This window comes from Alosa sapidissima, chromosome 17 (assembly GCF_018492685.1).
Source record: "Alosa sapidissima isolate fAloSap1 chromosome 17, fAloSap1.pri, whole genome shotgun sequence".
Classification (NCBI taxonomy): Eukaryota; Metazoa; Chordata; class Actinopteri; order Clupeiformes; family Clupeidae; genus Alosa; species Alosa sapidissima.
Genome location: NC_055973.1, coordinates 6,032,675 through 6,057,674, shown reverse-complemented (window position 1 = coordinate 6,057,674; position 25,000 = coordinate 6,032,675). Strand labels below are relative to the sequence as shown.

The window sequence follows — 25,000 nt, the reverse complement described above, 5'->3', positions numbered from 1 at the left end:
CGAAAATGAACGCACGTTCGAGGTTGTAATGCGGCCACGACGTGCAGCCGAGTGGCCATTCAACCTCGTAGTGCGTTTATTTTTCGGATAATCTAATGGAGTCCATTATCCCACTTATTCTACTGTTAAGAACATGTTAAATATGAAGTTATTTTTACACTTTTTTTGTTATCTCATTTGGATAGTTAAAGCTGTTAAATAAGTATGGTAACGCTTTAAAATAACGTGCTTATTAACAGTGCATAATAAGCAGTTAACAATTCATTGTTTCACGAACGGCAAATGGGGGCCGTTATATATAATATAAATAAGTTATATATAATACCTCCATGGTCCAATTTTCACTGAACATTCTAAAGAACTCGGGCGAATTGATACAAAATATGTCAAATAAGGTAAGAAAAAATGGAACTACTTCATAGCTGTGCAAATAACCGATTTTTAATTGCACGTTCAAAGAATCTTCACAATGGGAAACTGAATCAAGCAGTATGGGTAAGGTAAGTGGTCACATGTACTGGAACCCCATGGTGCATGCTAGTTATTACCTTTTACATTACAGTGTAGAACATTTACATATTGACCACTGATTGATGGAGCCAACACATGGAAGTGAAGGTCAGGCAGTATGCACTAGGATACACTCTGATGAAGCCCCAGTGTAGAAATGTACAGTTATGGCCGAATTGACTTCGCTGGAGCTAGAGTGTGTGGATTCACTTATCTGTGGATCACAGTGCCATCGATGCCAGCGATCCGTGTGGAATGTGATGACATCAGCATCAGTGCGGAGAAAAAAAGGGATTGCGCAAAGAGAATGAAAATTCCATTCTTTCATTTCCAGCTGGCTTTATAGGGAACAGAGGACTGCAAGGGGAAAAAAAGGGAAACAATCTGGATGGAAATATTTAGGAATGCGCTTGGCTTCTTTTTGGTGCGTGTGATCAACATCCGACTCGGTACCGGATTAATTACACCAGTCGCTCCACTCAGTTTATAAATATCTCCGAACATCCAGTACGCCCTCGAAGTTGCGTAACTTCCTCTTCTGTGGCGTTCCATTTGGAGGCTCCCAGGGAATTCGAAAAAAAAATGGGGGGGTGCTGTGGCCCCTGGGCGTTGAGAGCCCCCTCCATGGGTCAAGGCTGCTGTGGAATGTGGCAAGTCTGGTCCCCCCCTTGGGAGCCAGAACACGTCGACCAGCTGTGTCTCATTCGCTGCTTCAAACGCGGAGCGCAAGAAAAAGGGCCGTGGCTACTCGGAAGAGGCCCCGGGGCAGCGACGGCATGACAAAGAATAGGGGCAGGAAAAGGGGCAGGCCTTTCAGCTGACCGCGTCCGTCTCCAGCCTGCGCCTCCAGAATTCCCAGGAAGAGGTGATATCGGACTGCCGATGAGAAGCAGAGGTGTCCACGGAGGCTGTTGAAGCCTTGGCTCATGTTTGTGTTCGTTATGATGTGTGTATGTTTTTGTAATGGTATTTTACAATACAGCCCTAAAGCAGTGCAGTTCAATGTGTTTCCCAAATACCAGAGGCAATGTGGACCTTGTTTTATTTGTCCAGGCATTCTTGTTTTCAGTTGGAGACTGCAGGGGCGGGATTCATTTTTCACTGTATTTGATGTTTACTGTGTCTGTTTTTGCATTTTTGATTTATGGCCCTGGAGTCTCAAACACACATGAAAACATATTGAAGGAACATGGTTAAAACACTTAAATACACACCCGCACACATGCCCACCCCCACATAGCAGCCCACATACACACACATGCACACACACACACACACACAAACACATATATAACCATACACACATATGCATACACACACTCACCAACAAACACACACACACACACACACACACACACACACACAATGCTCACTTAAGAAGAAAGAGCTATGAAATGGAATCGTTCAAAGTCAAAAATCTGTAAATAAGCCTGCCATGATGAATCGCATCCCTGTTTGTTAAGTTACAATGTCGAGTCCAGTCTGACGGATGTCTGCACAAAACATACCATGATGGATGTTTTTCACCTGGAATGGTTTCAACATGTGTGTGTAAACAGTCGCCATAGGCACACAAGATGTTTGTTTCACACATGTTCCATGCTCTGTGCATGTAAAGGATGTTTGTTTGCACAACTGTAAACCTTTCAGTCAGGATCGTAAGACAACTGACCCAATGCAGTCCATACATGAGCCGTGTGTGTGGGGGTGTGTTTGCATGTAAGTGTGTGTGTGTGCCTGGGGGTTTGAGTATGTGTGTCTATGTGTATGTGAACTGCTTGTGCTTTTGTGTTATGTGTGTCTATGTGTACAGTACGTTTGCATGTGAGTGTATTTGTATTTTTTGTGTGAGTGAGTACGCGCGCGCGTGTGTGTGTGTGTGTGTGTGATGAATGTATATGGACGCAGTATGAGGAAAGCTGATTCAGCAGTATCCTCACACAAATGAGCTCTCACCACCTGCCCTACTCACTTTAAGCCCATGAGACCACAGCAGGGAGGCAGACAACTATCCTGAGCGTAGTTTTTTCGTGACATAACGTAGATTTAGGAGGTTTGAACTCATGCATTCATTCAGTGTCATGTTTTTGAGATTCCGACGCATCGTCCCCTTTCCTCCTCTGATGTATCTGATCGTATGTGCATAGTATGTTAGTGTGTACCCAGCCCAGCACCCAAACCAAATGCTTCGGCAGTACTGTAGACCTCATGCCAATAAAGCTTCGTTGAATTTGAATTTGTCTGGTAAATCACTGCATGAATCGCTAAAACTGTCAAATCAAATCACGCTTTCAAAAATGACATTAAAAAATGTGCTGTCCCTCTTTGCTTCCTGTAGTTCTCGCGGGTGCTGAAGAACCGAGCCTGGCCCACATTCAAGCAGGCCAAGACCAAGGTGTCTCCGCTGCACAGCAGTGACTTCTGTCCCACCAACTGCCACATCAACGTGATGGAGGTGTCCTACCCCAAGACCACCACCTCGCTGGGCAGCGCCTTCGGGGTCCAGCTGGACAACAGGAAGAACTCCACGCTGGAGAAGGGCATCCGCAACACAGAGCAAGGTGCTTAGAGATCACACTGTGGCTTTTACATCAAAACAGCAATTATTCTTGAGCTAGTGTGACTTTTTAATGGGGAAGGAAATCTGAATAAGACATCAAATTTGACAGTTGAGGTCACTTCAATATAGCACATTATAGATTGTATCCCGATAGAAGGTTTATTGCGAGACTTGCTTTAGGATTCAATCCTAGTGTGGCTGCTGAGAGAGATTTTAAGTTATGTGTGATATTTGTTGCATCTGTAAACCGTTCAATGATGACTGATTGAATATGCCACTGGATCTCATTAGTAAATGAGTATTTAGTTGATGTTTTTATCAAATATGACACAGACTCAGGATGAAGCAAACCTGAGTCGACCAATTGTCAGTCAGCTATGCAACTTCTGCCTTATTGTTTTTGCGTCACCAGGGAAACTGGGACCCATGGTGTACGCCCAGCACACCATCACCACTATGGCTGCCCCCTCGGGGCACAGCTTGGGCCGGACGGAGGGGCACGGCCTCCGCTTCCTGCTCCGCGAGGACGACCTGCTAACGCTGGACGCCTACCAGAAGCTCCTCAGCAAACTGACCACCGTCATCAAGGAAATGGAGAGTCACGCTGCCCAGATTCACGAGTGAGTGCATGGACACTTCCCAGACTTCGCTTAGCATATCGCTAATCCTTCAGTTAGCAAGGCATCACCTACCATGTCATGTTCAATCCCTCTCATAGCCATTCATTCATCACATACAGTAGTGCACTGTATTATACTGAGTAGCCTAATGTAGTGAATGACTGGACGTTCTGAACATTGAGGGATTGTGTATCACCGACCTTTACAGGGCTGTTAGCACTTGCAGGCTTATTGGCTTGAATAGGAGCATACATTGTTTCCATGAGTGTCTGGTAACTCAAATAATTAAAATCTCATTAGCCCATAGAAAATGCCTAGCAGCAGTGGCTTTTTTTTCTGGTGCAGTGGCCTCTGGCTTGGGGTCTCAGTAGAGAGGATTAGCTTGTTAAAAAGCTCATTTTGTTATCTGCATTCTGGAGAGAGATGGGCTCACAGTAATTTAATTGGACTGAATTATCATTCTTCTGCCGTGGAGGCCTTCCATGCTCCTTAGTAATTATGGATCATGACACCCTTCTACTTCCTGTTTTGGGTTAAGTACTTTTTGTTTGTTTGTGGTCGACATTTACTTTAATTAACACCTGTCCACCACCGTTCTGCTTCAGTTGTGGTGTGAACTATTATTATATAATCATAAGAAATATTCAATATTCAAAAACTGTTGATATAAATTACTAAACCATGGCCCTGAACATTTTTTTCCTTGATGACCATATCAACGACCTGGTTTACTCTCTTTTCTGTAGAGAGGGAAATAATAAAGCAACGTTGCCGTAATTAGACTAAGCCGTAAACACTGTAAATTGCAGATATTTATTTAACAGACTTTCAGTGGCTGCATTAGGCCACAGGGACCTCACACAGTGTGTCTTTTTAGAGTACTCTGAGCTTGAAACAGGGGTTGGTTCCGTCTCTGCTTTTTCCATCAAGCACCCATTTTCTGTGGCTATTACTGTGACACCAGCAGGAGCATATTTGTTACCGAGTACACATGTGTGTGCGTGTGTGTGGGTGTGGGTGTGAGTATAGGTGTTAGTGTGCTTGTGGTTTTGTGAAAGTAAATATGTGTGTGTGTGCGTGTGCGTGTGTGTAGTTTTGTGTGTGCTTGTTGGTGTCGTCGGGTTGGGTGTGCTTATACATGTGTAAAAAGTGTGTATGTGAGAATGTGTGTACATGTACAGTATTGTGTGTGTGTGTGTGTGTGTGTGTGTGTGTGTGTGTGTGTGTCGTTGGGGTGGGTGTGCTTGTACGTATGTCAAAGTGTGTGTGTGTGTGTGTGTGTGTGTGTGTCGTTGGGGTGGGTGTGCTTGTGCGTATGTCAAAGTGTGTGTGTGTGGTGTGTGTGTGTGTGTGTGTGTGTGTGAGTGAGTTAGTGGGTGTCGATGTTGGTGTGCTTGTCCATGTGTAAAAGTGTGTGTGGGTGTGGGTGAGTGGGTGTCGATGTCGGTGTGCTTGTCCATGTGTGAAAGTATGTGTGTGAGAGTGTGTGGACATCTGTGTGTGTGAGAGTGTGTGGACATCTGTGTGTGTGCGTGTGTGTGTGTGTGTGTGTGTGTGTGTGTGTGTGTGTGTGTCTGAAAATGTACCTTCCTGGTCCCGTTGTTCAGTCCAGTTGATGGCTTCATTGTCTGGGAGCACATTAACACACATCAGGAAATGGGACACTCGTAGGTCAGCACAGGTTTCAGACAGGAAGAACCCAGAATGAAAAACTTTTAAAAGGAGAGAGAGAGAGAGAGGGAGGGAGAGAGCTGGCTCAGCTTCCAATAAAAGTCACTCACAGTCAGAGAAATGTATGAATCAGGAAGGCTGTCATTAATGCAACATTGTGTTTGTAGTGGCAGCAGCCTCTTTTTATATCAGTTACAGCGAGTGAGGATAGAGTGGTGTGTATCTTCCATCAGGGCTCTCCATGCTGCTGTTATGTCTGTTTTAAGCAAGTATCTCAGAGAGAGAGAGAGAGGGAAGTATAGTGATTCAGACCGAGATAGAGTGATAGAGAAACCACAAGAGAAGGAATAGAAAAAGAAGGCGAACTGATGCCAAGACAAGACATCAGACTGAACCTGCAGTTTGCTGTGTATCAGTTCTTGTCAGTTGCAATTACATTTATATTGAGCCCTGTGTTCTTGGATTTGCTGGGAGGCCCCCTTAATCTGGGCTCTGGGTAATGGCCTTCCTCTCCTCTCCTCTCCACTGCTCTCAACCCAGGGAGGGTCTAGCCCCCGTGCGCCGTTGTTCTGCTACAGATTCCATTTGTGTAGCCATTAGTCGCTGGCCAGGGAGTGCAGCAGCTAATTTACTGGCTACCCCACGTGGTCTTGTTTCACATCCACGTATACACAGTCACACACACACACACACACACACACACACACACACACATACACACACACACACACACACACACACACACACACACACACACACACACTCAGTCACACACACACACACACACACACTCAGTCACACACACACACACACACACACACACACACAAATACTCACAGGCACACACACACACACACACACACACACACACACACCTTCACTCACATGCACACATACTCACATGCACACACACACACACACACAAACACACACACACTTGCACTCAAATGCACACACACACACACAGTTTTGAGGCTGCTGCTCCCTGCGGTGGATTGAAAGGGGTATTGATCCCCTCCACCACCATCCCTAGCTTGTCAGAGGCCCAGCAGAGACCCAGCCAAATGAGGGCCTTGGACAGCATGCAGAGTCTGTTTGATGAAGCTCTGATGTAAAAAGAGCTCCAGTCTCTCCATCTCTGTCAGTCTCTCTTATTCTCTTTCTCCTCTCTCTCTCTTCCTCTCTTCTCTCTCACTTTTCTCTTGGACTGTCTTTATCATTATCTCTCCTTCTCTCTATTTTCTTCTTTCTCCTTCTGTTCTTACTGTCTTCCCTTATTCTTTCCTGCTCTCTCTCTCTTTGTCTCTCTCTCTCTCTCAGACTTCCTCTCTGAACTGATCCTGTTTCTTGTTCTAGCTGAAGTGTCTCTCTGATGAATAAGACATGTCCTAGTTGGGAGTCAGTGTTTGTGCACCACTACGTGCCCCCCCCACCCCCCCCCACCCCCACCCCACCCCACCTACCTCCCATGCTCCCATGCTTCTGTGAAGTACACTGGAATCTGTTCCCAAACGGAAAATGGACCCAAATGCCAAATTGGTGCCACAAACATGTCCATGAGTGGACAGAGACACTCTCCCCAACACCTCCCCAACTCACCATGCCTTGCGATCTGCTTCTGTGATAAACATGACTTGCTTCAGTGGAGCACAGTAGAACACTGCGGTCCCTTCCCACCAGGAAAACAGACACATGAACACCAAATGCACGCCACAAATAGTGTCGCAAGTATGTCTCTGAGCAGACTCACAACAACAACAAACAGGAAGAAATGTTTCTAGCCGTTGCGATCACAAAATGTGTGTTCTTTTTTCTCTGAGCTGAGACGTGAGTGAGCTGGGTGAACATCTGCCCAGCATACTGGACGCTGACATGTGGTTTGTATCTCCATTTTCCTTCAAGCTCTGTTGAGCGCAGAAGCCAAGGCCAGGGTGCCCCTCGCCAGTCGGGTATAATTACTCAGCGTACAGTGGGGCCAGTTCATCAAGCTCTCACCACGTTTTGTTGTGTTGCTGCTCTGCAGATCTTTGTGAAGTTGTTATGAACGTCGGCGTTCTGTTTCTGTTTCGGTGTAATGGATTAGGCTTTCAATTCCTTTTCCTGTGTTTGAGACAGAGAGAAAGGCCACCTTTATCTCTACCAGTCACGGCCAAGCCAGATTTCTCAATAAAAGTGATCACCGCATGTGTGTTTCGGATGGCTGAAATCGCCCGCGTGTTTTTTGGGGACGCTCTCGGTTTGCCTGCCCAAAGGCCCTTTTGAAGTGAAGTGGCAGGAGCCAGACAGCGGAGCCTGCCGGACGACAGGCCGGCTCCTTCAGATTCAAATCATTGTTATTCCTCCTTTCTCTCTGCTTGCTCTCCTTTCAAGCTCCCTGCCTCGCAGGCCCCCAAGCTGCGTGCACTTCCTTATTAAGGCTCAGCCAATGGCAGGGCACAGACAGGCTCTCCATGGTGATGGAATGTCACTTTGGCTTGGAGGGGCCATTGTTCTAGAACCTGGAAGGCCCAGTGACAGACAGAGACAGTCCAGCTGAGCCTGTGGAGGGCTTTTAATCTGAAGCCCCCCTCCCCATCCCCTGGAAGGATGTGGTCTATTCACTGCCTGTTTGAAATGATAAAGGGCCCACACAATCTATCATCCCAAAATGTGCAAGGGAGAGTGAAAGAAAGATATAGAAAGGGAGGGAGGAAGAGTGAGAAAGTGTTGGACAGAAAGAGAGAGAAGGGGAGGCTTATAAAGACTGATTGTATTTATTTCCCCAAAGGATTTACGTGCATTTTTCTAGACAGCCTCTCGTGCTGAAGTAGTTGCACAATGGAAAATGTGCACTGTCAACAGTGAAATTAGAGACAGAAGTTGACACTTGATGTGAGAGAGAGAGAGAGAGAGAGAGAGCGCCTGAGACAGATGGAGAGATCGATCGCTGTCAGAGACGAGGCATGGTGTTTGAAAATGTGCCTCCAAACAGCCGCGTGTGTGGCTCCAGACTGTGGGAGCGTGTGCCCACCACCTCTCCATCTGTGCCCCCCCGGCCCGCACCTCCTTCAAACGCCTCCTCAGCCTGGCGCACCGGAGCCGCTCTCTCTCTCTCTCTCTGCACCGCTGTCATGTGTTGACACAGCTGCCTCCGCCATGTTTTGAAGTTATTAATATTTTGAGGACCTCTGAACTGCCGAAGTTGTTGTGCGGAAGCCAGAGGCAAACAGGTTCTGGTTTTGTTTGGCTCTGGTTCTCCTCTGTGGCTCACTCCGACCTCACATCTTGATGACATTAGCACTCTGTGGCCAATCAGCCCACGGCGTGTTTGCCGTGGAAAATGAACTCTACGGACCGGGCAAGAGGGGATGTTAGGGTTGGAGAGCTTAGGCCAGTCCTTTTCAGCATTCCTCATTTAAGCAATAGTTACACAGATAGCTCTATGCTGGGTCTTTATGACAGATGCCATCTTTAGGCTGATGCTTGTACCATGACAAAACTGTCCTCTCTCTCTGTCTGTCTATCTATATATCTGTATATCTATGTATCTGTTTTTCACTCTTTTTTCATCTGTTTCTCAGCCTGCTCTCCTCCATCACCAACCCTACGAGTTCTGAGGTGAAGCCGTCGGAGACTTACATATCGGCGGAGAACGAAGGCGAGAGGGGCGAACGCAACGGGAAGAAAGTGTGTTTTAACGTGACGACGGGAGACGAGCAGGAGGACTCTGGCCACGACACCATCAGTAATAGAGACTCATACAGGTAAGCGCCACACACACACACACACACACACACACACACACACATACACACACACACAGACACATTTATAGTCAGCCAGTGAGGAGCTCCATTAATGAGCTTTATATAAAAATGCAAACAACTGCAATTTTTCTCCTTGCAAAACAGATGTAAAAATGTGTATGCCCTTCTTTGTACCTTGAGGGAAAGTATCTGCAGGGAAATTAATTACAAATGTAAGTGCAACATTTGCCCATAACATCTATAAACTCATGGCCAACCACTTACAGTAACTCAAAGCAGCAGCCTCCTAGCCTTGGTGCGCTGTGCGGTATGACATCAGAGGAGGCCTGGCTGCCTTCACTAAGCAGCTGTCAACAACAGCAGCTCCAATTGCCACAGCCTCAGCTGGAAGCTTTCCAGAACCCTCCGCATGAATGAGAGCTTTGCCCAGCATGCAGATGCATTATGGGAAAACATATTCCACATGACACTCCGTGATCAGACAGGTGTTCCTTTTCAGTGTAGTCACGCAAAGCACTGTAATTAACCCTTACATCATCTATCAATCATTATGATTTTTCTTCTTCTGGCTAAGTCAAGATGGATTTATTTTGTGCATCGTTATAATACATACAGTACACATTACTTACTGTATTGTACACTCATGTATACAAAAAAATATTTTTTTAGCCATGCTGTTTCAATACATACGACTGATGTGTCATTGCAGTGACTGCAACAGCAACAGGAACTCCATTGCCTCCTTCACCAGCATCTGCAGTAGCCATTGCAGCTCGTATGTGCACAGCGACGAGATGGACTCAGGTGAGAGCACACTTAGAGTGGATGTGTGTGTGTGTGTGTGTGTGTGTGTGTGTGTGTGTGTGTGTCACCTCACTGTGTGTTCACTGTGTGCTGAGTGTGTTTCACTAATTCACGGATTGGGATAAATGCAGAGACCAAATTTCCCTCACGGGATCAAAAGAGTATATATACTTATACAAAGTTGATAGATTCAAGGACTGTAGCTGTCTCTTCAGCACTAGCTGTGCCCTGATGTTTGAGTGTCTAAGTTGGCTGCAGAGCTCTCGGTGGAGCCTAAGTGCTTGTCATTAGTGTGACTGCAGGCGGGTCTGTGCTGGCGGTCATCTGTGCTGGCGGTCATCTGTGTCTGTCTGTGTGTTTGTGCCGCAGGGGACGAGATGCCGGCCAGTGTGTGGATCTCCCACGACAAGCAGAAGAAGCTCCATGGGTTTCTCGAGCATCTGTTCAGCCAGGTGTGTGTCTGGGTGGGGTTCCCGTTCGTGGGGAGAAATCCACTGGTAATCATATCGGCAGACACCCCACACACACAGACACACTTACACTAACACACACAAACACACACACTGTGGGGCCCTGAAGGCAGGGAATGAGATGCAACCCACTCATATACTTGCATGCACAAATGTAAACTGATCCACCCACAAACAAAATCAGCACTCTGGTGTAAATCTTTCAAACATTTTGTTGATTTCCGATACTGAAAATAGGCCTAAATCACAATATGGTGACAGTCCCTATTTGCTGCAGAAGGCCTCTGTCATAATGATGTATAGCCACTTTCAGTGGCCTCTTTGACCTTTCACCCCTCTGTCATTTAACATGACACATGGCGCTCAGGTCTTGACCAAAGCCAAACATACCAAACCTATGGCATGGTAAAGCCGGCCTCTGCTGTCGCCCTGGGAAAGCCTGGGCGTGACTGTATGACTGCTCTTCCTAGGGGACTATGGGGCCTGCTGGGGTAGGAACCTGGCAGATATGTGGTCATTAGCACCAGGGAGTTGGTAATATGATAAGCATCCAAAACACAATCAGCTTTCTCAATATATTTGTATATACAGTATATAGTAGCTTGGAGCTCACAGATCGTATTCTGATCAGAAATCTATATTAAGCAAATTCATATTTGGTGATTGGAGGGACATGTCTTCCAAAAACTACCTCTCTATATGTGCATGCCCATGATATGTTCAATCATTTCCTGAAACGCATAGCTCACAAGCCATTTAATCTGACAGTACTGTCAGTTAAGCAGGGAGCCTTTTCTAAAGGTCCTTAAAAAAAGAACACATACAGGCTCAGTTTTTATCAGTATCTCTGCTTCCTGGGCAGTCACCCCGTAGGCTTTGTTTGCCCAGTGCCGAATTCTCCGTAAGTGGACTTGCGCCTCAGAAATCTTGACCGCCAGTGAACTGGAGGAGAAAAATGCAGGACATGCCACCACAGCGTAGCGCTTCTCTGGATGTTTCCTGCTGTTTTGTTTAAGGGCCAGCCAGCTTCCTCCAGCTTTGTTTACATAGTGTGTGTGTGTGTGTGTGTGTGTGTGTGTGTGTGAGTGTGTGTGTGTGTGTGTGTGTGTGTGTGTGTGTGTGTGTGTGTGTGTGTGTGTGTGTGTGTGTGTGTGTGTGTGTGTGTGTGTGTGTGTGTGTGTGTGTGTGTGTGTGTGTGTGCGTGCGTGCGTGCGTGTGTTTTGGAGCCAAAAGCAACCTGATCAGGGAAAGTTCTAGTTCATTTTGCTGCATCCTTCTTGTCAGTTTTACAAATGAAATGGTAAATTCATAATGGTTCAATTCAAATCAACTCTTGGATTTAACTAATCTTAGCTCATCTGGGCACACTATAGTGAAGCGACAGCACACACTATGCTTGCATTTATCCGTTGCTTAGTCTATCGCTCTGACTCTACAGGTTGAGTCAATAACCAGCTTGCTGAAAGGAGCCGTTGTCGCCAAGGCCTTCGAGCAAACAAAGTGCTTCACCCCGAACCGAGGACTACAAGGTAATGATTCACCATGTGGAATAATATGAGAAAAATACCTTGGTATGACACAGCAATTATAGGCATATGTCTTGTAACAGTGACCATTGAGTGGCCAATGAATCACTGTGATGGGTATAGTAGTTCATGCATTGCAGATTATGAGTATATGATTACTCTTTTACTTTATACTTCCTGTCATCAAACACTGCACTTCATTACAAACCTGGTGGCAGAGCTGTTTCGGATGTGGCACTGTTAGATCCTGGAGCTGATTTTCTGTGTGTCCTTGTGCATGTGTACAGTATGTGTGTCAAAATCCCCTTGGTCCATCATCTGGCTCTGTTGCCCCGGGTAGAGTGTGTGTAGACGTAGAGTGTGTATGGGTGAGTGTGTGGCTGAGTTGGCTGCTGGTGCTGCTTCCTCACCGAGGGCCATGGAGAGGGGAGATAACACTGGCCAGCGTCCAGACTTCTGGCTTTGGTGCTCGGTGCCCCGGCATCCTCCTCTACACAAGAGCGCAGTGGAGAGAGAAAAAAAGAGAAATACTGCAGGCCAACAAGGCCTTTGCTTCCTGTCTGGGGAGGGAGCGAGGGAGGGAAGGAGAGATAGAGAGAGAGATGGAGGGAGAGGTAGGGGTGGAGCCGGGAGGACAAGAGGAAGTGGTCTCCTTCCAGCTGCGCGCCAGGGCCCAGAGCCGCAGGGAGCACTTCCTGTAGTCTGGCCTTCACTATAGGCCACACCTATCAGCTGGAGACAGACAGAGAGAGAGAGAGAGACAGAGAGAAAGAGAGAGAGAGACAGAGACAGACACGGGTGGAGAAGCCTAGAGGATTGGCTTGAAATCACTCCAAATGGTTATCTAGGGGTGATGGGGGAAAAAAAAACTTTATAGTATCCTCAGGTAAAACACACTAATAATTTGTTTCTAAGCTACATTACTACTATATGGAGGCTATTATTAGCTTCTTACATGATAAAACCATCAACCACTTAAGTGCATTATACACTCAAAAGAAAGATTGTGTGCAAGTTTGGGCCTTGATGCTTTAAGGCCAGCCAGTCATCTCAAGGCTCACTGTAAACCAAACGCTGCCTAGAGTACCTCTTGTTTGCTGGCCGATCTGGGCGTGAGGTCATTGGATGTAATGTCTGATAAAATTATCGCCGTAGGAAAACAATCAGAACAAATATTTCCAGGCCGGAGCCCGCCACTTCCTCCGCGGCTGTGTGAGAGTGCGCCAGCGGGCAGAGCCCATCTCCCTGACTCAGCTCCGCGCCGTGGAGATTAGAACGTTGACATAAAAGGCAAAAGCAACGTTTCGCACCGCGTTCCCGGTTCAAGGTAACCCACAGGGTCGTGCAGTCAGAGAGGGGCCATTGTTCTTTGGAGCGTTGGAAAGATAGGACGTGGGCCCTGGCTGAGACGTTTAGCGATAAGTGCTAAGTGAGGCTCTAGTGGTGACTCGGCGCTCCTGAGGACCGCTTGTGTGGTCCGAGTGGCATTCCTTTCCCCCTTTTTTTTTTTTGCAGAAACTCAACTCGGCAGAGTGTTGCAAGCTCAGCGCTTGCACGTCAACATTATTAGATCCGCTGCCGTGAGGAGATGGTGCAGATTACGGTTTTGATCCGTCCCATGTTGCGCTAACTTAATCCCCGCGCCACACTAAACACTCCGCTCAAGACGGCATGTGCCGCTTCAAAGCCCTCTTGGCGTCCATTTTTTGAGTTGCCCCCACAACCCCACCCTGACGTGTGTGTGTGTGTGTGTGTGTGCGTGTGTGTGTGTGTGTGCATGTGTGTGTGTGTGCGTGTGTGTGTGTGTGTGTGTGTGTGTGTGTGTGTGTGTGTGTGCGTGTGTGTGTGTGTGTGTGTGTGTGTGGGAGGGAGTGTGTCACAAAACCAGCTGCTGAAGTAGTTAGGCAGAGTGAATTAAAACTCACCCTCACAGCACAGCACTGATGCTCCCCACACAATTAAATATGTAGAGCCCTTATCCCTTATCCGAGCACTGCATCACTAAATAACCTCACTAGGATAAATAGCAGAGTTCCTATCTCTCAGAAGCACAAGCTTCTTCTCATTGGCTGGACCGTTTATACTCGTTGAACTCATTTGAACCCCTCCCCTTCCTACTGCACCCTGAAATAAATTCAAATGACAGTTGGTCCTGTGCATCATGCCAGGAAGAGTCGATTACAGACACCTGGTTAGGATGCTGCACTGATTATTGGCCTCAGTATGAGTGGAATAATAATGTTGGAAACATATCCTGAGGATGTTGTTTGACTTACTTGTACTAAGCAATAAGTGTGTCGTAATTTATCTTTTAGAAACGTAAGTTAAAAAGAAATATTGCGGAGTTCAGCGTGATAATTAAATTAGACATCAAAGGCCTCACAGCACACTGCTCAGGATCCAGATGGATATGTATGTGTGTGACATTTGTTGTGTGTGTGTGTGTGTGTGTGTGTGTGTGTCTGCATGTGCACATGCATGTTTGTTTGTGTTAAAGAGCTCATTCCATGCAAGTCCACACCCTGGCACTTTGCAAACGCAGCATGAATAACTGTTGAAAACCCACATTGTCTGTGCCATCTGCCACCTGCTCGCATGATACCCATAGACACACACACACACACACACACACACACACACACACACACACACACACACATAGGCATGCCATCTAGTGGCCAGACACAGCACTGTATCACCTCTCCCTATGCTAGACCCTTACCTGTTCTACTTGCCATTATTATTGGCAGTACAATATGTTCCCTCAGAAGCTGTTTCCTCTGCGGTATGATCATCTCTTCCAGTAGTGTACACAAACCTACCCTTCACTCATTACCTTGACATTATACAGCTTGACCTTGACATTACGAAAGTGGAGTTGGTGGAATTGGTGGAGTTGATGGGTGGAGATGTGAAATGTCTGTTTCTCTAGGAGCACATTCCGGTTTGGTCCATGGAGCAGTCCATTTAGAGCTGCTGTTGAGTAACTGCTGCTCTTTTAGCTGTTGCCTGGCCTCTCCTAATGGTCAGATACTTCCCTCCCATCTCTCTCTCTCTCTCTGTTTTTGCTTCTTGGGCGTGGCGTTGATCAGAGTTCCACCAGGAAATGGAGCCGAGGGTGAACTGTACCAAGAAGCTGCGGCAGCACGTCAAGCAGGACCCCTGGAACCTGCCCAGCAGCGTCCAGGCCCTCACGCAGACCATTGCCAAGTTTGTCGAAGGTCAGTTTCCAAAACACACCCGCCAGCCGTGCTGTGCCGCGCAGCCAAGCCTAAACAACCAAACCACACCACATGGCCACATGACACAGGGGAGGGAAGTGTGTGTGTGTGTGTGTGTTTGTTCACTAGGTGTGTCGTGCCAAAACATATTAAATCATGGTGGAAGTGGACAGGTGAAAATGAGGCGATAAATCTCGGGAGATTGGTCATTGGCAAGTCGAGTAAGCTTACTTTTTTAGTGGTCATAGATGGAATAGGTCAGATTCAGAATATATGGCCCATGTGGACAACATCACTACATGTAGCTTCCCAGAAAATGGCAAAGGACCTGATGAATGTGTTTGGGTGTGTATTTGCATAAGTACTATTTTATTTATACATACCAGTTGTTTCTGGCTCCAAATGTATCCAACTGACATTTTCAAGTTTACATGATAATTTAGACCTCTGCTGCATTTTTTCCTCAAAAACATAGGCTGGATAGATTGTATCTTTGTAAGGGTTCTTTGTTGCCTAAATGGTTCCCATTAAGCGTTTGTCAGGGAACTCTTAGTAGAACCTTATTTTCCTGAGAAAACAGATTAAAGGAAGGAGGAAGGAACAAATGGAGACACTTAGTTGATGTGAGAATAGACTAAAAAAGTTCACACACAGACAGACACACACACACACACACACACACACACACACACACACACACACACTTAGAAAGACAGACACACACACACACACACACACACACACTTAGACAGACAGACACACACACACACACACACACATACTTAGACAGACAGACACACACACACACACACACACACACACACACACACACACATACACATACACATACTGTATACACTCACACACACACACAATGATAACAATCATATGACACCCCTGGGAAAGCAAAATGATGTGTGGTGAACTCGAGCAAAAACAAGCAGTGGAATATTACACGCCTGTGTGTTTACAGTGTTTCTCTAAATGTGTGTGTGTCTAAGGATACCCGTGCCCTGCGGTCGAGCCTTTTTTTTAGTGAGGCTCTAAATCTGCCAGACACCTTCCCAGAGCTCCACATGCCTGTAGTAAATGGTCAAATAGAATAGAATTGTTTACTTTTCTCCAATTGTTTACTTTTACTGTTTCTCACCCAATTTGGTGTACGGTTTGCCTTTCTGGACAACGCTGAAATGCTGATGTGCTTTATGTGTGAAAAATTCTGTTGTTAAAGAATGAGAGCGATTTAAGGGGAGAGAGAATTTGTGTGTGTGTGTGTGTCTCTGTGTGTGTGTGTGTGTGTGTGTGTGTGTGTGTGTGTGAGAGAGAGAGATAGAGAGAAAGAGTGAATGTGCTGGCTCCAACTGAATTGGTGTGTTTGTGTTATGTGGTTTCAGAGGTGAAGACGCGGCTGCTGTTGGTCTTGCTGCAGTACACAGGTCTGTTTCACTTCTCATCACACTCTCTCATCTGTGTGTGTGTGTGTGTGTGTGTGTGTGTGTGTGTGTGTGTGTGTTTGGTCCTGCAGGACACAGGTCTGGTCCACTTCTCATCACACTTTCTCATCTGTGTGTGTATGTATGCGTGTGTGTATCTTTGCGTGTGTGTGTGTGTGTGTGTGTGTGTGTCTGTGTCTGTGTGTATCTGTGTATCTGTTGTTCTGCTGCAGTACACAGGTCTGTTGCACTTCTCATCACACTCTCTCTGTGGCCAGACACACAGACACATGCAGTAGGCACAAACACGCATCAGTGGAGAGACTGTTAGACAGACAAGAAAATAGACTGATAGACTGATGAATAGATTAGTAGGATGTAGATATATAGATGAATTGAAATTCATAGATTGACAGATACTTACATTGATTGATTGATTAATTGATTGATTGATTGACAGATGATCTGTTATCAAGATATTTTATATATTCATTCATTCACTGAACCTGGTGCTAAAAAGCGGGCCATCCTGCGGCCTTCCTCTCTCTCTACCTCTCAACTCTGGCTGTGTGCTGAGCGGTGGGGAAACTTCTAAAGACCCAGGAAATAAATGATTGACTGTCAATGAGGCCAGATGTGCTTTAATTACGCCAGCAAGGCAATAGCTGCAGTCAAGAAAGTCATTCCAGGATCCTTCAAGGAAAATTACCTCCGAGATCGGCACCCTGACCAGCCTGTGCAATGTCCTTAAGGAAAAACATAATGTCATTAAAAATGCTTCACATCTCAAGGTTATGGTAGGGGAATGTTAATAATATTTAGCTGTGGGGAAAAATTGTCGACTTTGATTATAGCGCATTATAAATTCCAGAGAGGTTCACGAACCCGTTTTAAAAACGAGCAGATTGCTCAACATATTTTTCATAAAATAATGGCAGCCAATTATTTTTCCTGGATCAGTGCACCTGTGTAGCAGTGGGAGTGCTTAATTTTGGGCGGGCTAAAGCTATTACAGCCAGAACAGAGTTATCTCTTGAGTTTCACTCCAAAACGAAGCTAAAGAGATGGAGACTACCAACTCTGAAACCCTTTTTTTCCAAAGTTAAATAAATAAAAAAAAACGTTTTAAATTCATGTAGTTTTTATCCTCATCTCTCACTTACTCTCACTCTGTTCCTCTCACTTTGTCATTCCCCCTTTTCCATTCCTCCTTTTCCTGCTCTCATTCTTCTCACTGGCTATTTTCTCTCCATTACTTTTTCTTATTGTTACTATTCTTTCCCCTCTCTCTATATCTTGTCTTTCATTCCCTCTATCTCCCTCCCTCCCTTCCATCTCTAAACACCTCTTTTTTCACACTCATCCTGTCTTTGCCCCGTCTCCTAAATCACCTTCCTGTCTCTCACTCTCTCTCTCTATTTCAATGTAACCTCTCAATCACTTGTCATCTCTGTCCTCTCTCTCTCTCAATCATTTATCATTTCTCTCTCTATCTTTCATATCCCTCCCTCTCTCCCTCCCTCCTCTGCTCTCCCTTTTTCTTTCTCTACCTCTTTCTCATATTCACCATCATACTGTACCACGGCTTTCACTGACCTGCCTCACTCCCCTACCTTCACTCATCATCTCACCCCTTCTCTTCTTCTCTCCTTCCTCTTATCATCTTCTCTTACTTTCCCTCAATAACTGCTCGGTTACACTTTACTTGACAGTGTCGACATAAGAGTGACATGACACTGTCATGAACGTGTCATAAACAAGTCATAAACGTTTATGTCATAACGCTTCTGTTATTAAGTGACATTCGGTTTTTGTCATAACAAGTTAGGGTTAGGTTTAGAGTTATGATTAGGGTTGGGGTTAGGATTAGGGTTAGAGATTAGGATTAGGGTTAGGTTTCATGTGTCATGACAGTGTCATGTCACTCTTATGTCGATACTGTCAAGTAAAGTGTTACCAACTGTTCTCTCTCTCTCCCTCTCTCTCTCTCTCTCACCTTCTTCGCACCTTCTAATTTTCCCCACCAACACATTTCTGATAACACCATTATATGATTACGCCAAGTGCCCATGGGTACCTGGGTTCAAATCTCCAAAATGTCCCAAATCCCACCCCATCTCTCTCTTTCCCACTCTCTTCCTGTCACTCTTCACTGTCCTATCTAAATATAAAGGCAAAAAAACAACAAAAATATACTAAAAAAGGCTTAAAACATATACAACCAAAACAAGCAGAACAGAAGATAGATTGTAGTCAAATGAACGCCATGTCTATAAGGGGTGCATGTATCTGTGTATCTGTGTGTAAATGTATCTATCTGTATCTGTGTGTGTATACATGAGTCAGTGTATCTGTGTGTACTGTATATCCATGCGTGCGTGTTTTTCTCAAGTGCCTCATATCTCTCTCCTGCTGCTCGTCCAGACTCCGAGGCCCAGTTGCGGAGGGACATGGTGTTCAGCCAGAGCCTGGTGGCATCGGTCTGCTCCTTCTCGGAGCACCTGCTGGCCGTGCTCAACCAGGCGCTGGGCAGTGAGAGCGAGGCCCAGGAGGCCAGCCGCCGCTGGCTGGACCAAATCGCCTCTGCTGGTCTGCTCTTCCACTTCCAGTCCCTGCTCTCCCCAAACCTGGTGAGTCACTCGCTCATGCTAGCCTAGTGTGCTTCTCTCTCTCTCTCTCTCTCTCTCTCTCTCTCTCTCTCTCTCTCTCTCTCTCTCTCTCTCTCTCTCTCGCAGACCTGTGTACTGCAGCAAGACTAACAGCAGCCGCGTCTTCACCTCTGAAACCACATAACACAAACACACCAATTCAGTTGGAGCCAGCACATTCATTCATTCTCTCTCTCTCTCTCTCTCTCTCTCTCTCTCTCTCTCAAACTTAGTGAGTCTCACTAACCTAGCTCCCAGTTAGTGAGTGCTTTTGTCTCTCTCTCTCTCTCTCTCTCTCTCTCTCTCTCTCTCTCTATTTCCATCTTTCATTCTCCTCTCACACGTGCACACACACACACACACACTGCCCCCCCCCCCCTTCTCCCACTTTCTGAGCTGTGCGTCACACCTGACTCAGCAGGCATGACTCGGCAGTAAGCTCATCCCCAAATGAATCAGGATCTGGCGTCTCAGCTGCTGCTGAGCTCTGTTCAGTTTCTTCCTCCTGTGTCATGGAACCACACGGTGCACAACAACGTAAGCTCCGCGCTAAACTCCTCTCCTTTTCTCACCTCTCCTCTCCTCCACACTCCTCTGCTCTCTCTCTTCTCTCCTGTCCCTTCCTCTCCACATCTCTCCTCTCCTCACCACCCCTCTCCTCTCCTCTCTACATATCTCTTCTCTCCTCTCCTTACCCCTCCTCTCCTCTCCATATCTCTCCTCTTCACTCTCTTCTCCTCTTCTCCTCTCCACCCCTCTCTCCTCCTCTCCTCTCCTCTCCACATCTCTCCTCTCTCCTCTCCTCTCCTCTCCACCACTCTCTCCTCTCCTCTCCACATCTCTCTCTCTCCTCTCCACATCTCTCTCTCCTCTCCTCTCCTAATTAATTCTGCGGTGCATGTGAGTCATCAGGAGGGCTGTGCTCCAGCTAACAACACGCTAAACGCTCTTAGTGAGAGTTCTCCAGGGAGCAGCAGAACTGCTTTGCCCGTTTCTTTGTTTATTAGCCAAATGAAAAAAACATGAGAGAGAGAAAAGAGAGACATCTCCTTAAATCTCCTCTGAGTCATGAGGTGGCACTGGAAGAAAACGCTACCCGAACAGAAGGTTGCTTTTGAACAGGAGTGTCATTGTTATGCAGAAAATAGCACTTTGTTATGCAGAGAATAGCACTTTGTTGCTCTGTTTCTCTGTTTGCCCCCCCCCCCCCCCCCCAACTGTAATCTCTGCATAATGAGCACAGGAGCACAGAGCAATTAATCCAACCTGGGCCGCACAACAACATACAACACACCACTACATCACTATTACATGCAATACAGCACAACACAACACAACAACATACAACACACCACTACATCACAATTACATACAATACAGCACAACACAACACAACAACATACGACACACCACTACATCACAATTACATACAGCACAGCACACAGCACACAACACAAAACACACAACAGTATATCACAATACAAACAGCAGACAACTGGATTAGAAAGTCTGTCAGCAGGCGAATTAGAGGTATTTGTGGATCTGGGTGGCTCCTCTGCCGCAAAGATTGTCTCAAAAACACGTGTACTGATCCACAAATGCGAAAACGAAAACTACGTGTGCTGGTGATCCACAAATGCAAAATTAGATTTCACAAAGGCAATTTTCAGTTTTACAAATGCCATTTCATTTACAAATACACATCTACATTGTGAAAACCAATTTGAAGTTACAAATATGTTTTTTTTTACATGTGGATTTCAAATTTCACAAATGAAATTTTCGGTTTTACAAATGCCATTTTATTTACAAATGCACAACTATATTTGTAAAAATCAATATACGAGTTACAAATATGATTTTTTTTATTTGTAGATATCAAAACACACATGCAAATCAAGAAATATTTGTGGATCACCCTCTGCGCATATACAAATATTATTGAGACAAATTTAGCTCCATACACAACACAACAGCTCAGAGCACCACACTGCAAAACGGGCCACCCGCAGGCAGTACATCACATCACAATGCAAACCGCCACTCCAAAATACAGAGCAAAGTTGCCCAGCTAAGCAGAAAAGCCCAGAAACGACTTTAACATGTGCGCTGTGTGTCTGTGACTCAGTGTGACATGACCCAACTGAACTCAGCTTGGCCCAGCGGGACACAACACAGAGAACCTGTGACCTATCCACCACATTGCACTACGAAGCACAAGACACACAACAAAAAGTGCTTACACATTAAACAAAGTGCTTACACATAATTTGCAAAGACACACTCTACACATCCACATGTGTAACCCCCTCCCCCCATACATACAACACACAACATTCACACAGACACACACACAGTGCAGTAAGGAAAATACACAGTAAGGTCAGGCCTGTGGGTGCTCTCTCCTCTGTGGTCTGTTATTTTTACCAGCTGACTCCAGATCAGCTGTTTTATATCTCCTCATCAGCTTCAGACAAGGCCACCTCCACATTGCTGTTCACACTGGAGCAGAAGAGACCCACACAGATCTGAGCAGGGCCATATCAGAACCAGTGCCATTTTCAACCCGAGTTCTGTGATGTCTTAAGGCCCATTCACACCAAGAACAATAACGATAACTATAAATAAATATCGTTCTTGTTAATATGAATGGCGACGTTCACACATAAACTATAACAATAACGACATGAAGAACGATATCGTTGGGGATCACTCAGAGCGATTTTCATAACGATAAAAAGCTAATAGCCAATCAGAACCCATCGAATTTTAACCGTCGCATTCATTAACACAAGGAGAGACTTTGTTTATCGTTGTTCAGTGTGAACGCTTTTATCGTTATGGTTATGGTTATAGTTATCGTTATCATTCTTGGTGTGAATAGGCCTTTACAGCCATTTGGAGGAGGACCTTTTGTTGTGTATGTTCAATCCTCTTGGTTGTCACCCTACATACCTACTGACGTGACCTGAAACAGTCCTGAGGATATGGGTGAAGATCTGAGCCTTATCAGGGCTAGAACAACTCCAGCATCTGGGTCCTTCTGGGCTTCTGTGGGTTCTGTTAGCTTGATTTTGGATGGAGAGAACTCGTTTGTGTACATTTCAACCTCTCCATTTATTTCCTCACATAGCTCCACGTCTGTGGAACAGATCTGCGCAGGCATCAGCCGAATCTGGACTGGGCCAGAGCAACTCTAGCATCTGGAGTGGCTTCTGTTACGGTCTAGTCTTGGGAGGAGAAAACCTTGTGTATATTTCATTCTCTCCGCTTCCTCTCCTCATCGAGCTGATGGCCACCATGTATGTTTTCATGACACTTCCAATCTATACAAGCTGTGGTTTATCCACAGGGTCAGGCGGATCATGGGGGATCATAGCGGGGATTAGCGTTCTGGGTGAAGATGTTTGTCCGCAGTTAATTACGCCATGGTCCACACCTGTGTGTGGGCTGGAGCTGGCAGAGGGCATCTGATAGCACTGTTTGTGTACTTCCCGTAAAAGCTTATTGACTCTTGAAAGAAGCCAGTTTCCTCGGCTTTGCTGAGGATCAGACACGTTTTTTTGGAAAGTTTGGTCAGCTGAAAGGATCCTCTTCATTTGGCATTGAAGAGAAGAGCTATGTCTCCCTCTTATCAACTCTCCCCTCATCTGTCTAAGTTGTTGACCGTGTGCGGTGGCTTGTTGCTGTGATGTTGCTGTGGACGGTCAGTGTGACCAATACTCTACTCTGCCAAGAGTTCCTCTCTCTCTCTCTGACTCACACTTTAATACTGTGTGTTGGGAAGCCATGAGAGCCTTCAGATGTTACTGGACATGTACCAGCTTGATCACTAATAATGTGAGGTGAATGGGGACCTGCTGTAACCTGATGTGGAGACATCAGTAATCGTGAATCTTGCCATAGGTGTGTGGGAGAGTGTCAGTAATGTAGCACATCTACAGGTGCTGGTCATATAATTAGAATATCATGAAAAAGTTTATTTATTTCAGTAATTCCATTCAAAAAGTGAAACTTGTATAATGTATGCATGCATTCATTCCACACAGACTGATATATTTCAAGTGTTTATTTATTTTAATATTGATGATTATCACTGACAACTAATGAAAACCCCAGATTCAGTATCTCAGAAAATTAGAATATTGTGAAAAGGTTCAATATTAAGACACCTGGTGCCACACTCTAATCAGCTAATTAACTCAAAACACCTGCAAAGGCCTTTAAATGGTCTCTCAGTCTACAGTAGTTCTGTAGGCTACACAATCATGGGGAAGACTGCTGACTTGACAGTTGTCCAAAAGACGACCAAACAGACGAAACAAAACCCACTCAAAAATGTGGGGGAGATTCACAGAGTGGACTGCAGCTGGAGTCAGTGCTTCAAGAACCACCACGCACAGACGTATGCAAGACATGGGTTTCAGCTGTTGCATTCTTTGTGTCAAGCCACCCTTGAACAAGAGACAGTGTCAGAAGCGTCTCATCTGGGCTAAAGACAAAAAGGACTGGACTGCTGCTGAGTGGTCCAAAGTTATTTACTCTGATGAAAGTAAATTTTGCATTTCCTTTGGAAATCAAGGTCCCAGAGTCTGGAGGAAGAGAGGAGAGGCACAGAATCCACGTTGCTTGAAGTCCAGTGTAAAGTTTCCACAGTCAGTGATGGTTTGGGGTGTCATGTCATATGCTGGTATTGGTCCACTGTGTTTTCTGAGGTCCAGGGTCAACGCAGCTGTCTACCAGGAAGTTTTAGAGCACTTAATGTTTCCTGCTGCTGACCAACTTTATGGAGATGCAGATTTCATTTTCCAACAGGACTTGGCATCTGCACACAGTGCCAAAGCTACCATTACCTAGTTTAGAGACCATGGTATCCCTGTTCTTAATTGGCCTGCAAACTCCCCTGACCTTAACGCCATAGAAAATCTATGCGGTATTGTGAAGAGGAAGATGCAATACACCAGACCCAACAATGCAGAAGAGCTGAAGGCCACTATCAGAGCAACCTGGGCTCTCATAACACCTGAGCAGTGCCACAGACTGATCGACTCCATGCCACGCCGCATTGCTGCAGTAATTCAGGCAAAAGGAGCCCAAACTAGGTATTCAGTGCTGTACATGCTCATACTTTTCATGTTCATACTTTTCATTTGGTCAACATTTCTAAAAAAACTTTTTTTGTATTGGTAAGTAATATTCTAATTTTCGGAGATACTGAATTTGGGATTTTCATTAGTTGTCAGTTATAATCATCAAAAGAAAGAAATAAAAGAAATAAACATTTGAAATATATCAGTCTGTGTGTAATGAATGAATATAATATACAAATTTCACTTTTTGAATGGAATTACTGACATAAATCAACTTTTTGATGATATTCTAATTATATGACCAGCACATCTATTTCCCAGTGGAGAGTGGAGTCCAGGAGTGTGGGTGGGAGATGTCTGCCTGTGGACAGAGACCGAATGGAAGCTTGCAGTGTGCTTTGTGTTTGTTGGTTTGTTTGTTTGTCTTGGTGTTTGCAATCACACTGTTCCTCCTCCACTTGCTAACTGGGGCAAACAGACTGAGAGTGGGTCACAGTGGGCTGACACCAGCATTTCATTTCACCACACATCACTGGGCTGTTCCCCAGGGCTGCCGGCATGAAAGGGACTCTCTATCTCTGTGTGTGTGTGTGTGTGTATGTGTGTGTGTGTGTGTGTGTTGGTGTTTTCAACTTCCCTCAGAATACTAGCCCACGTCAAAAACCTGAGGGCCCATAGTTACTGCCAGGGACACGGTGGTG

General features: G+C 45.6%; 1 protein-coding gene across 1 annotated transcript in view; it reads left to right on the top strand.

Annotated features, from left to right (window-relative positions):
• Positions 1–25,000, top strand: part of prex2 (phosphatidylinositol-3,4,5-trisphosphate-dependent Rac exchange factor 2) — a 133,052-nt gene that overhangs the window by 73,214 nt on the left and 34,838 nt on the right. The window contains exons 24-32 of the mRNA XM_042067498.1: positions 2,849–3,071; positions 3,483–3,690; positions 8,922–9,104; positions 9,817–9,911; positions 10,281–10,363; positions 11,820–11,910; positions 15,000–15,128; positions 16,523–16,564; positions 18,986–19,191. Of these exons, the coding sequence (XP_041923432.1) occupies positions 2,849–3,071; positions 3,483–3,690; positions 8,922–9,104; positions 9,817–9,911; positions 10,281–10,363; positions 11,820–11,910; positions 15,000–15,128; positions 16,523–16,564; positions 18,986–19,191 (1,260 nt within the window). The remainder of the gene's footprint in view (positions 1–2,848; positions 3,072–3,482; positions 3,691–8,921; positions 9,105–9,816; positions 9,912–10,280; positions 10,364–11,819; positions 11,911–14,999; positions 15,129–16,522; positions 16,565–18,985; positions 19,192–25,000) is intronic.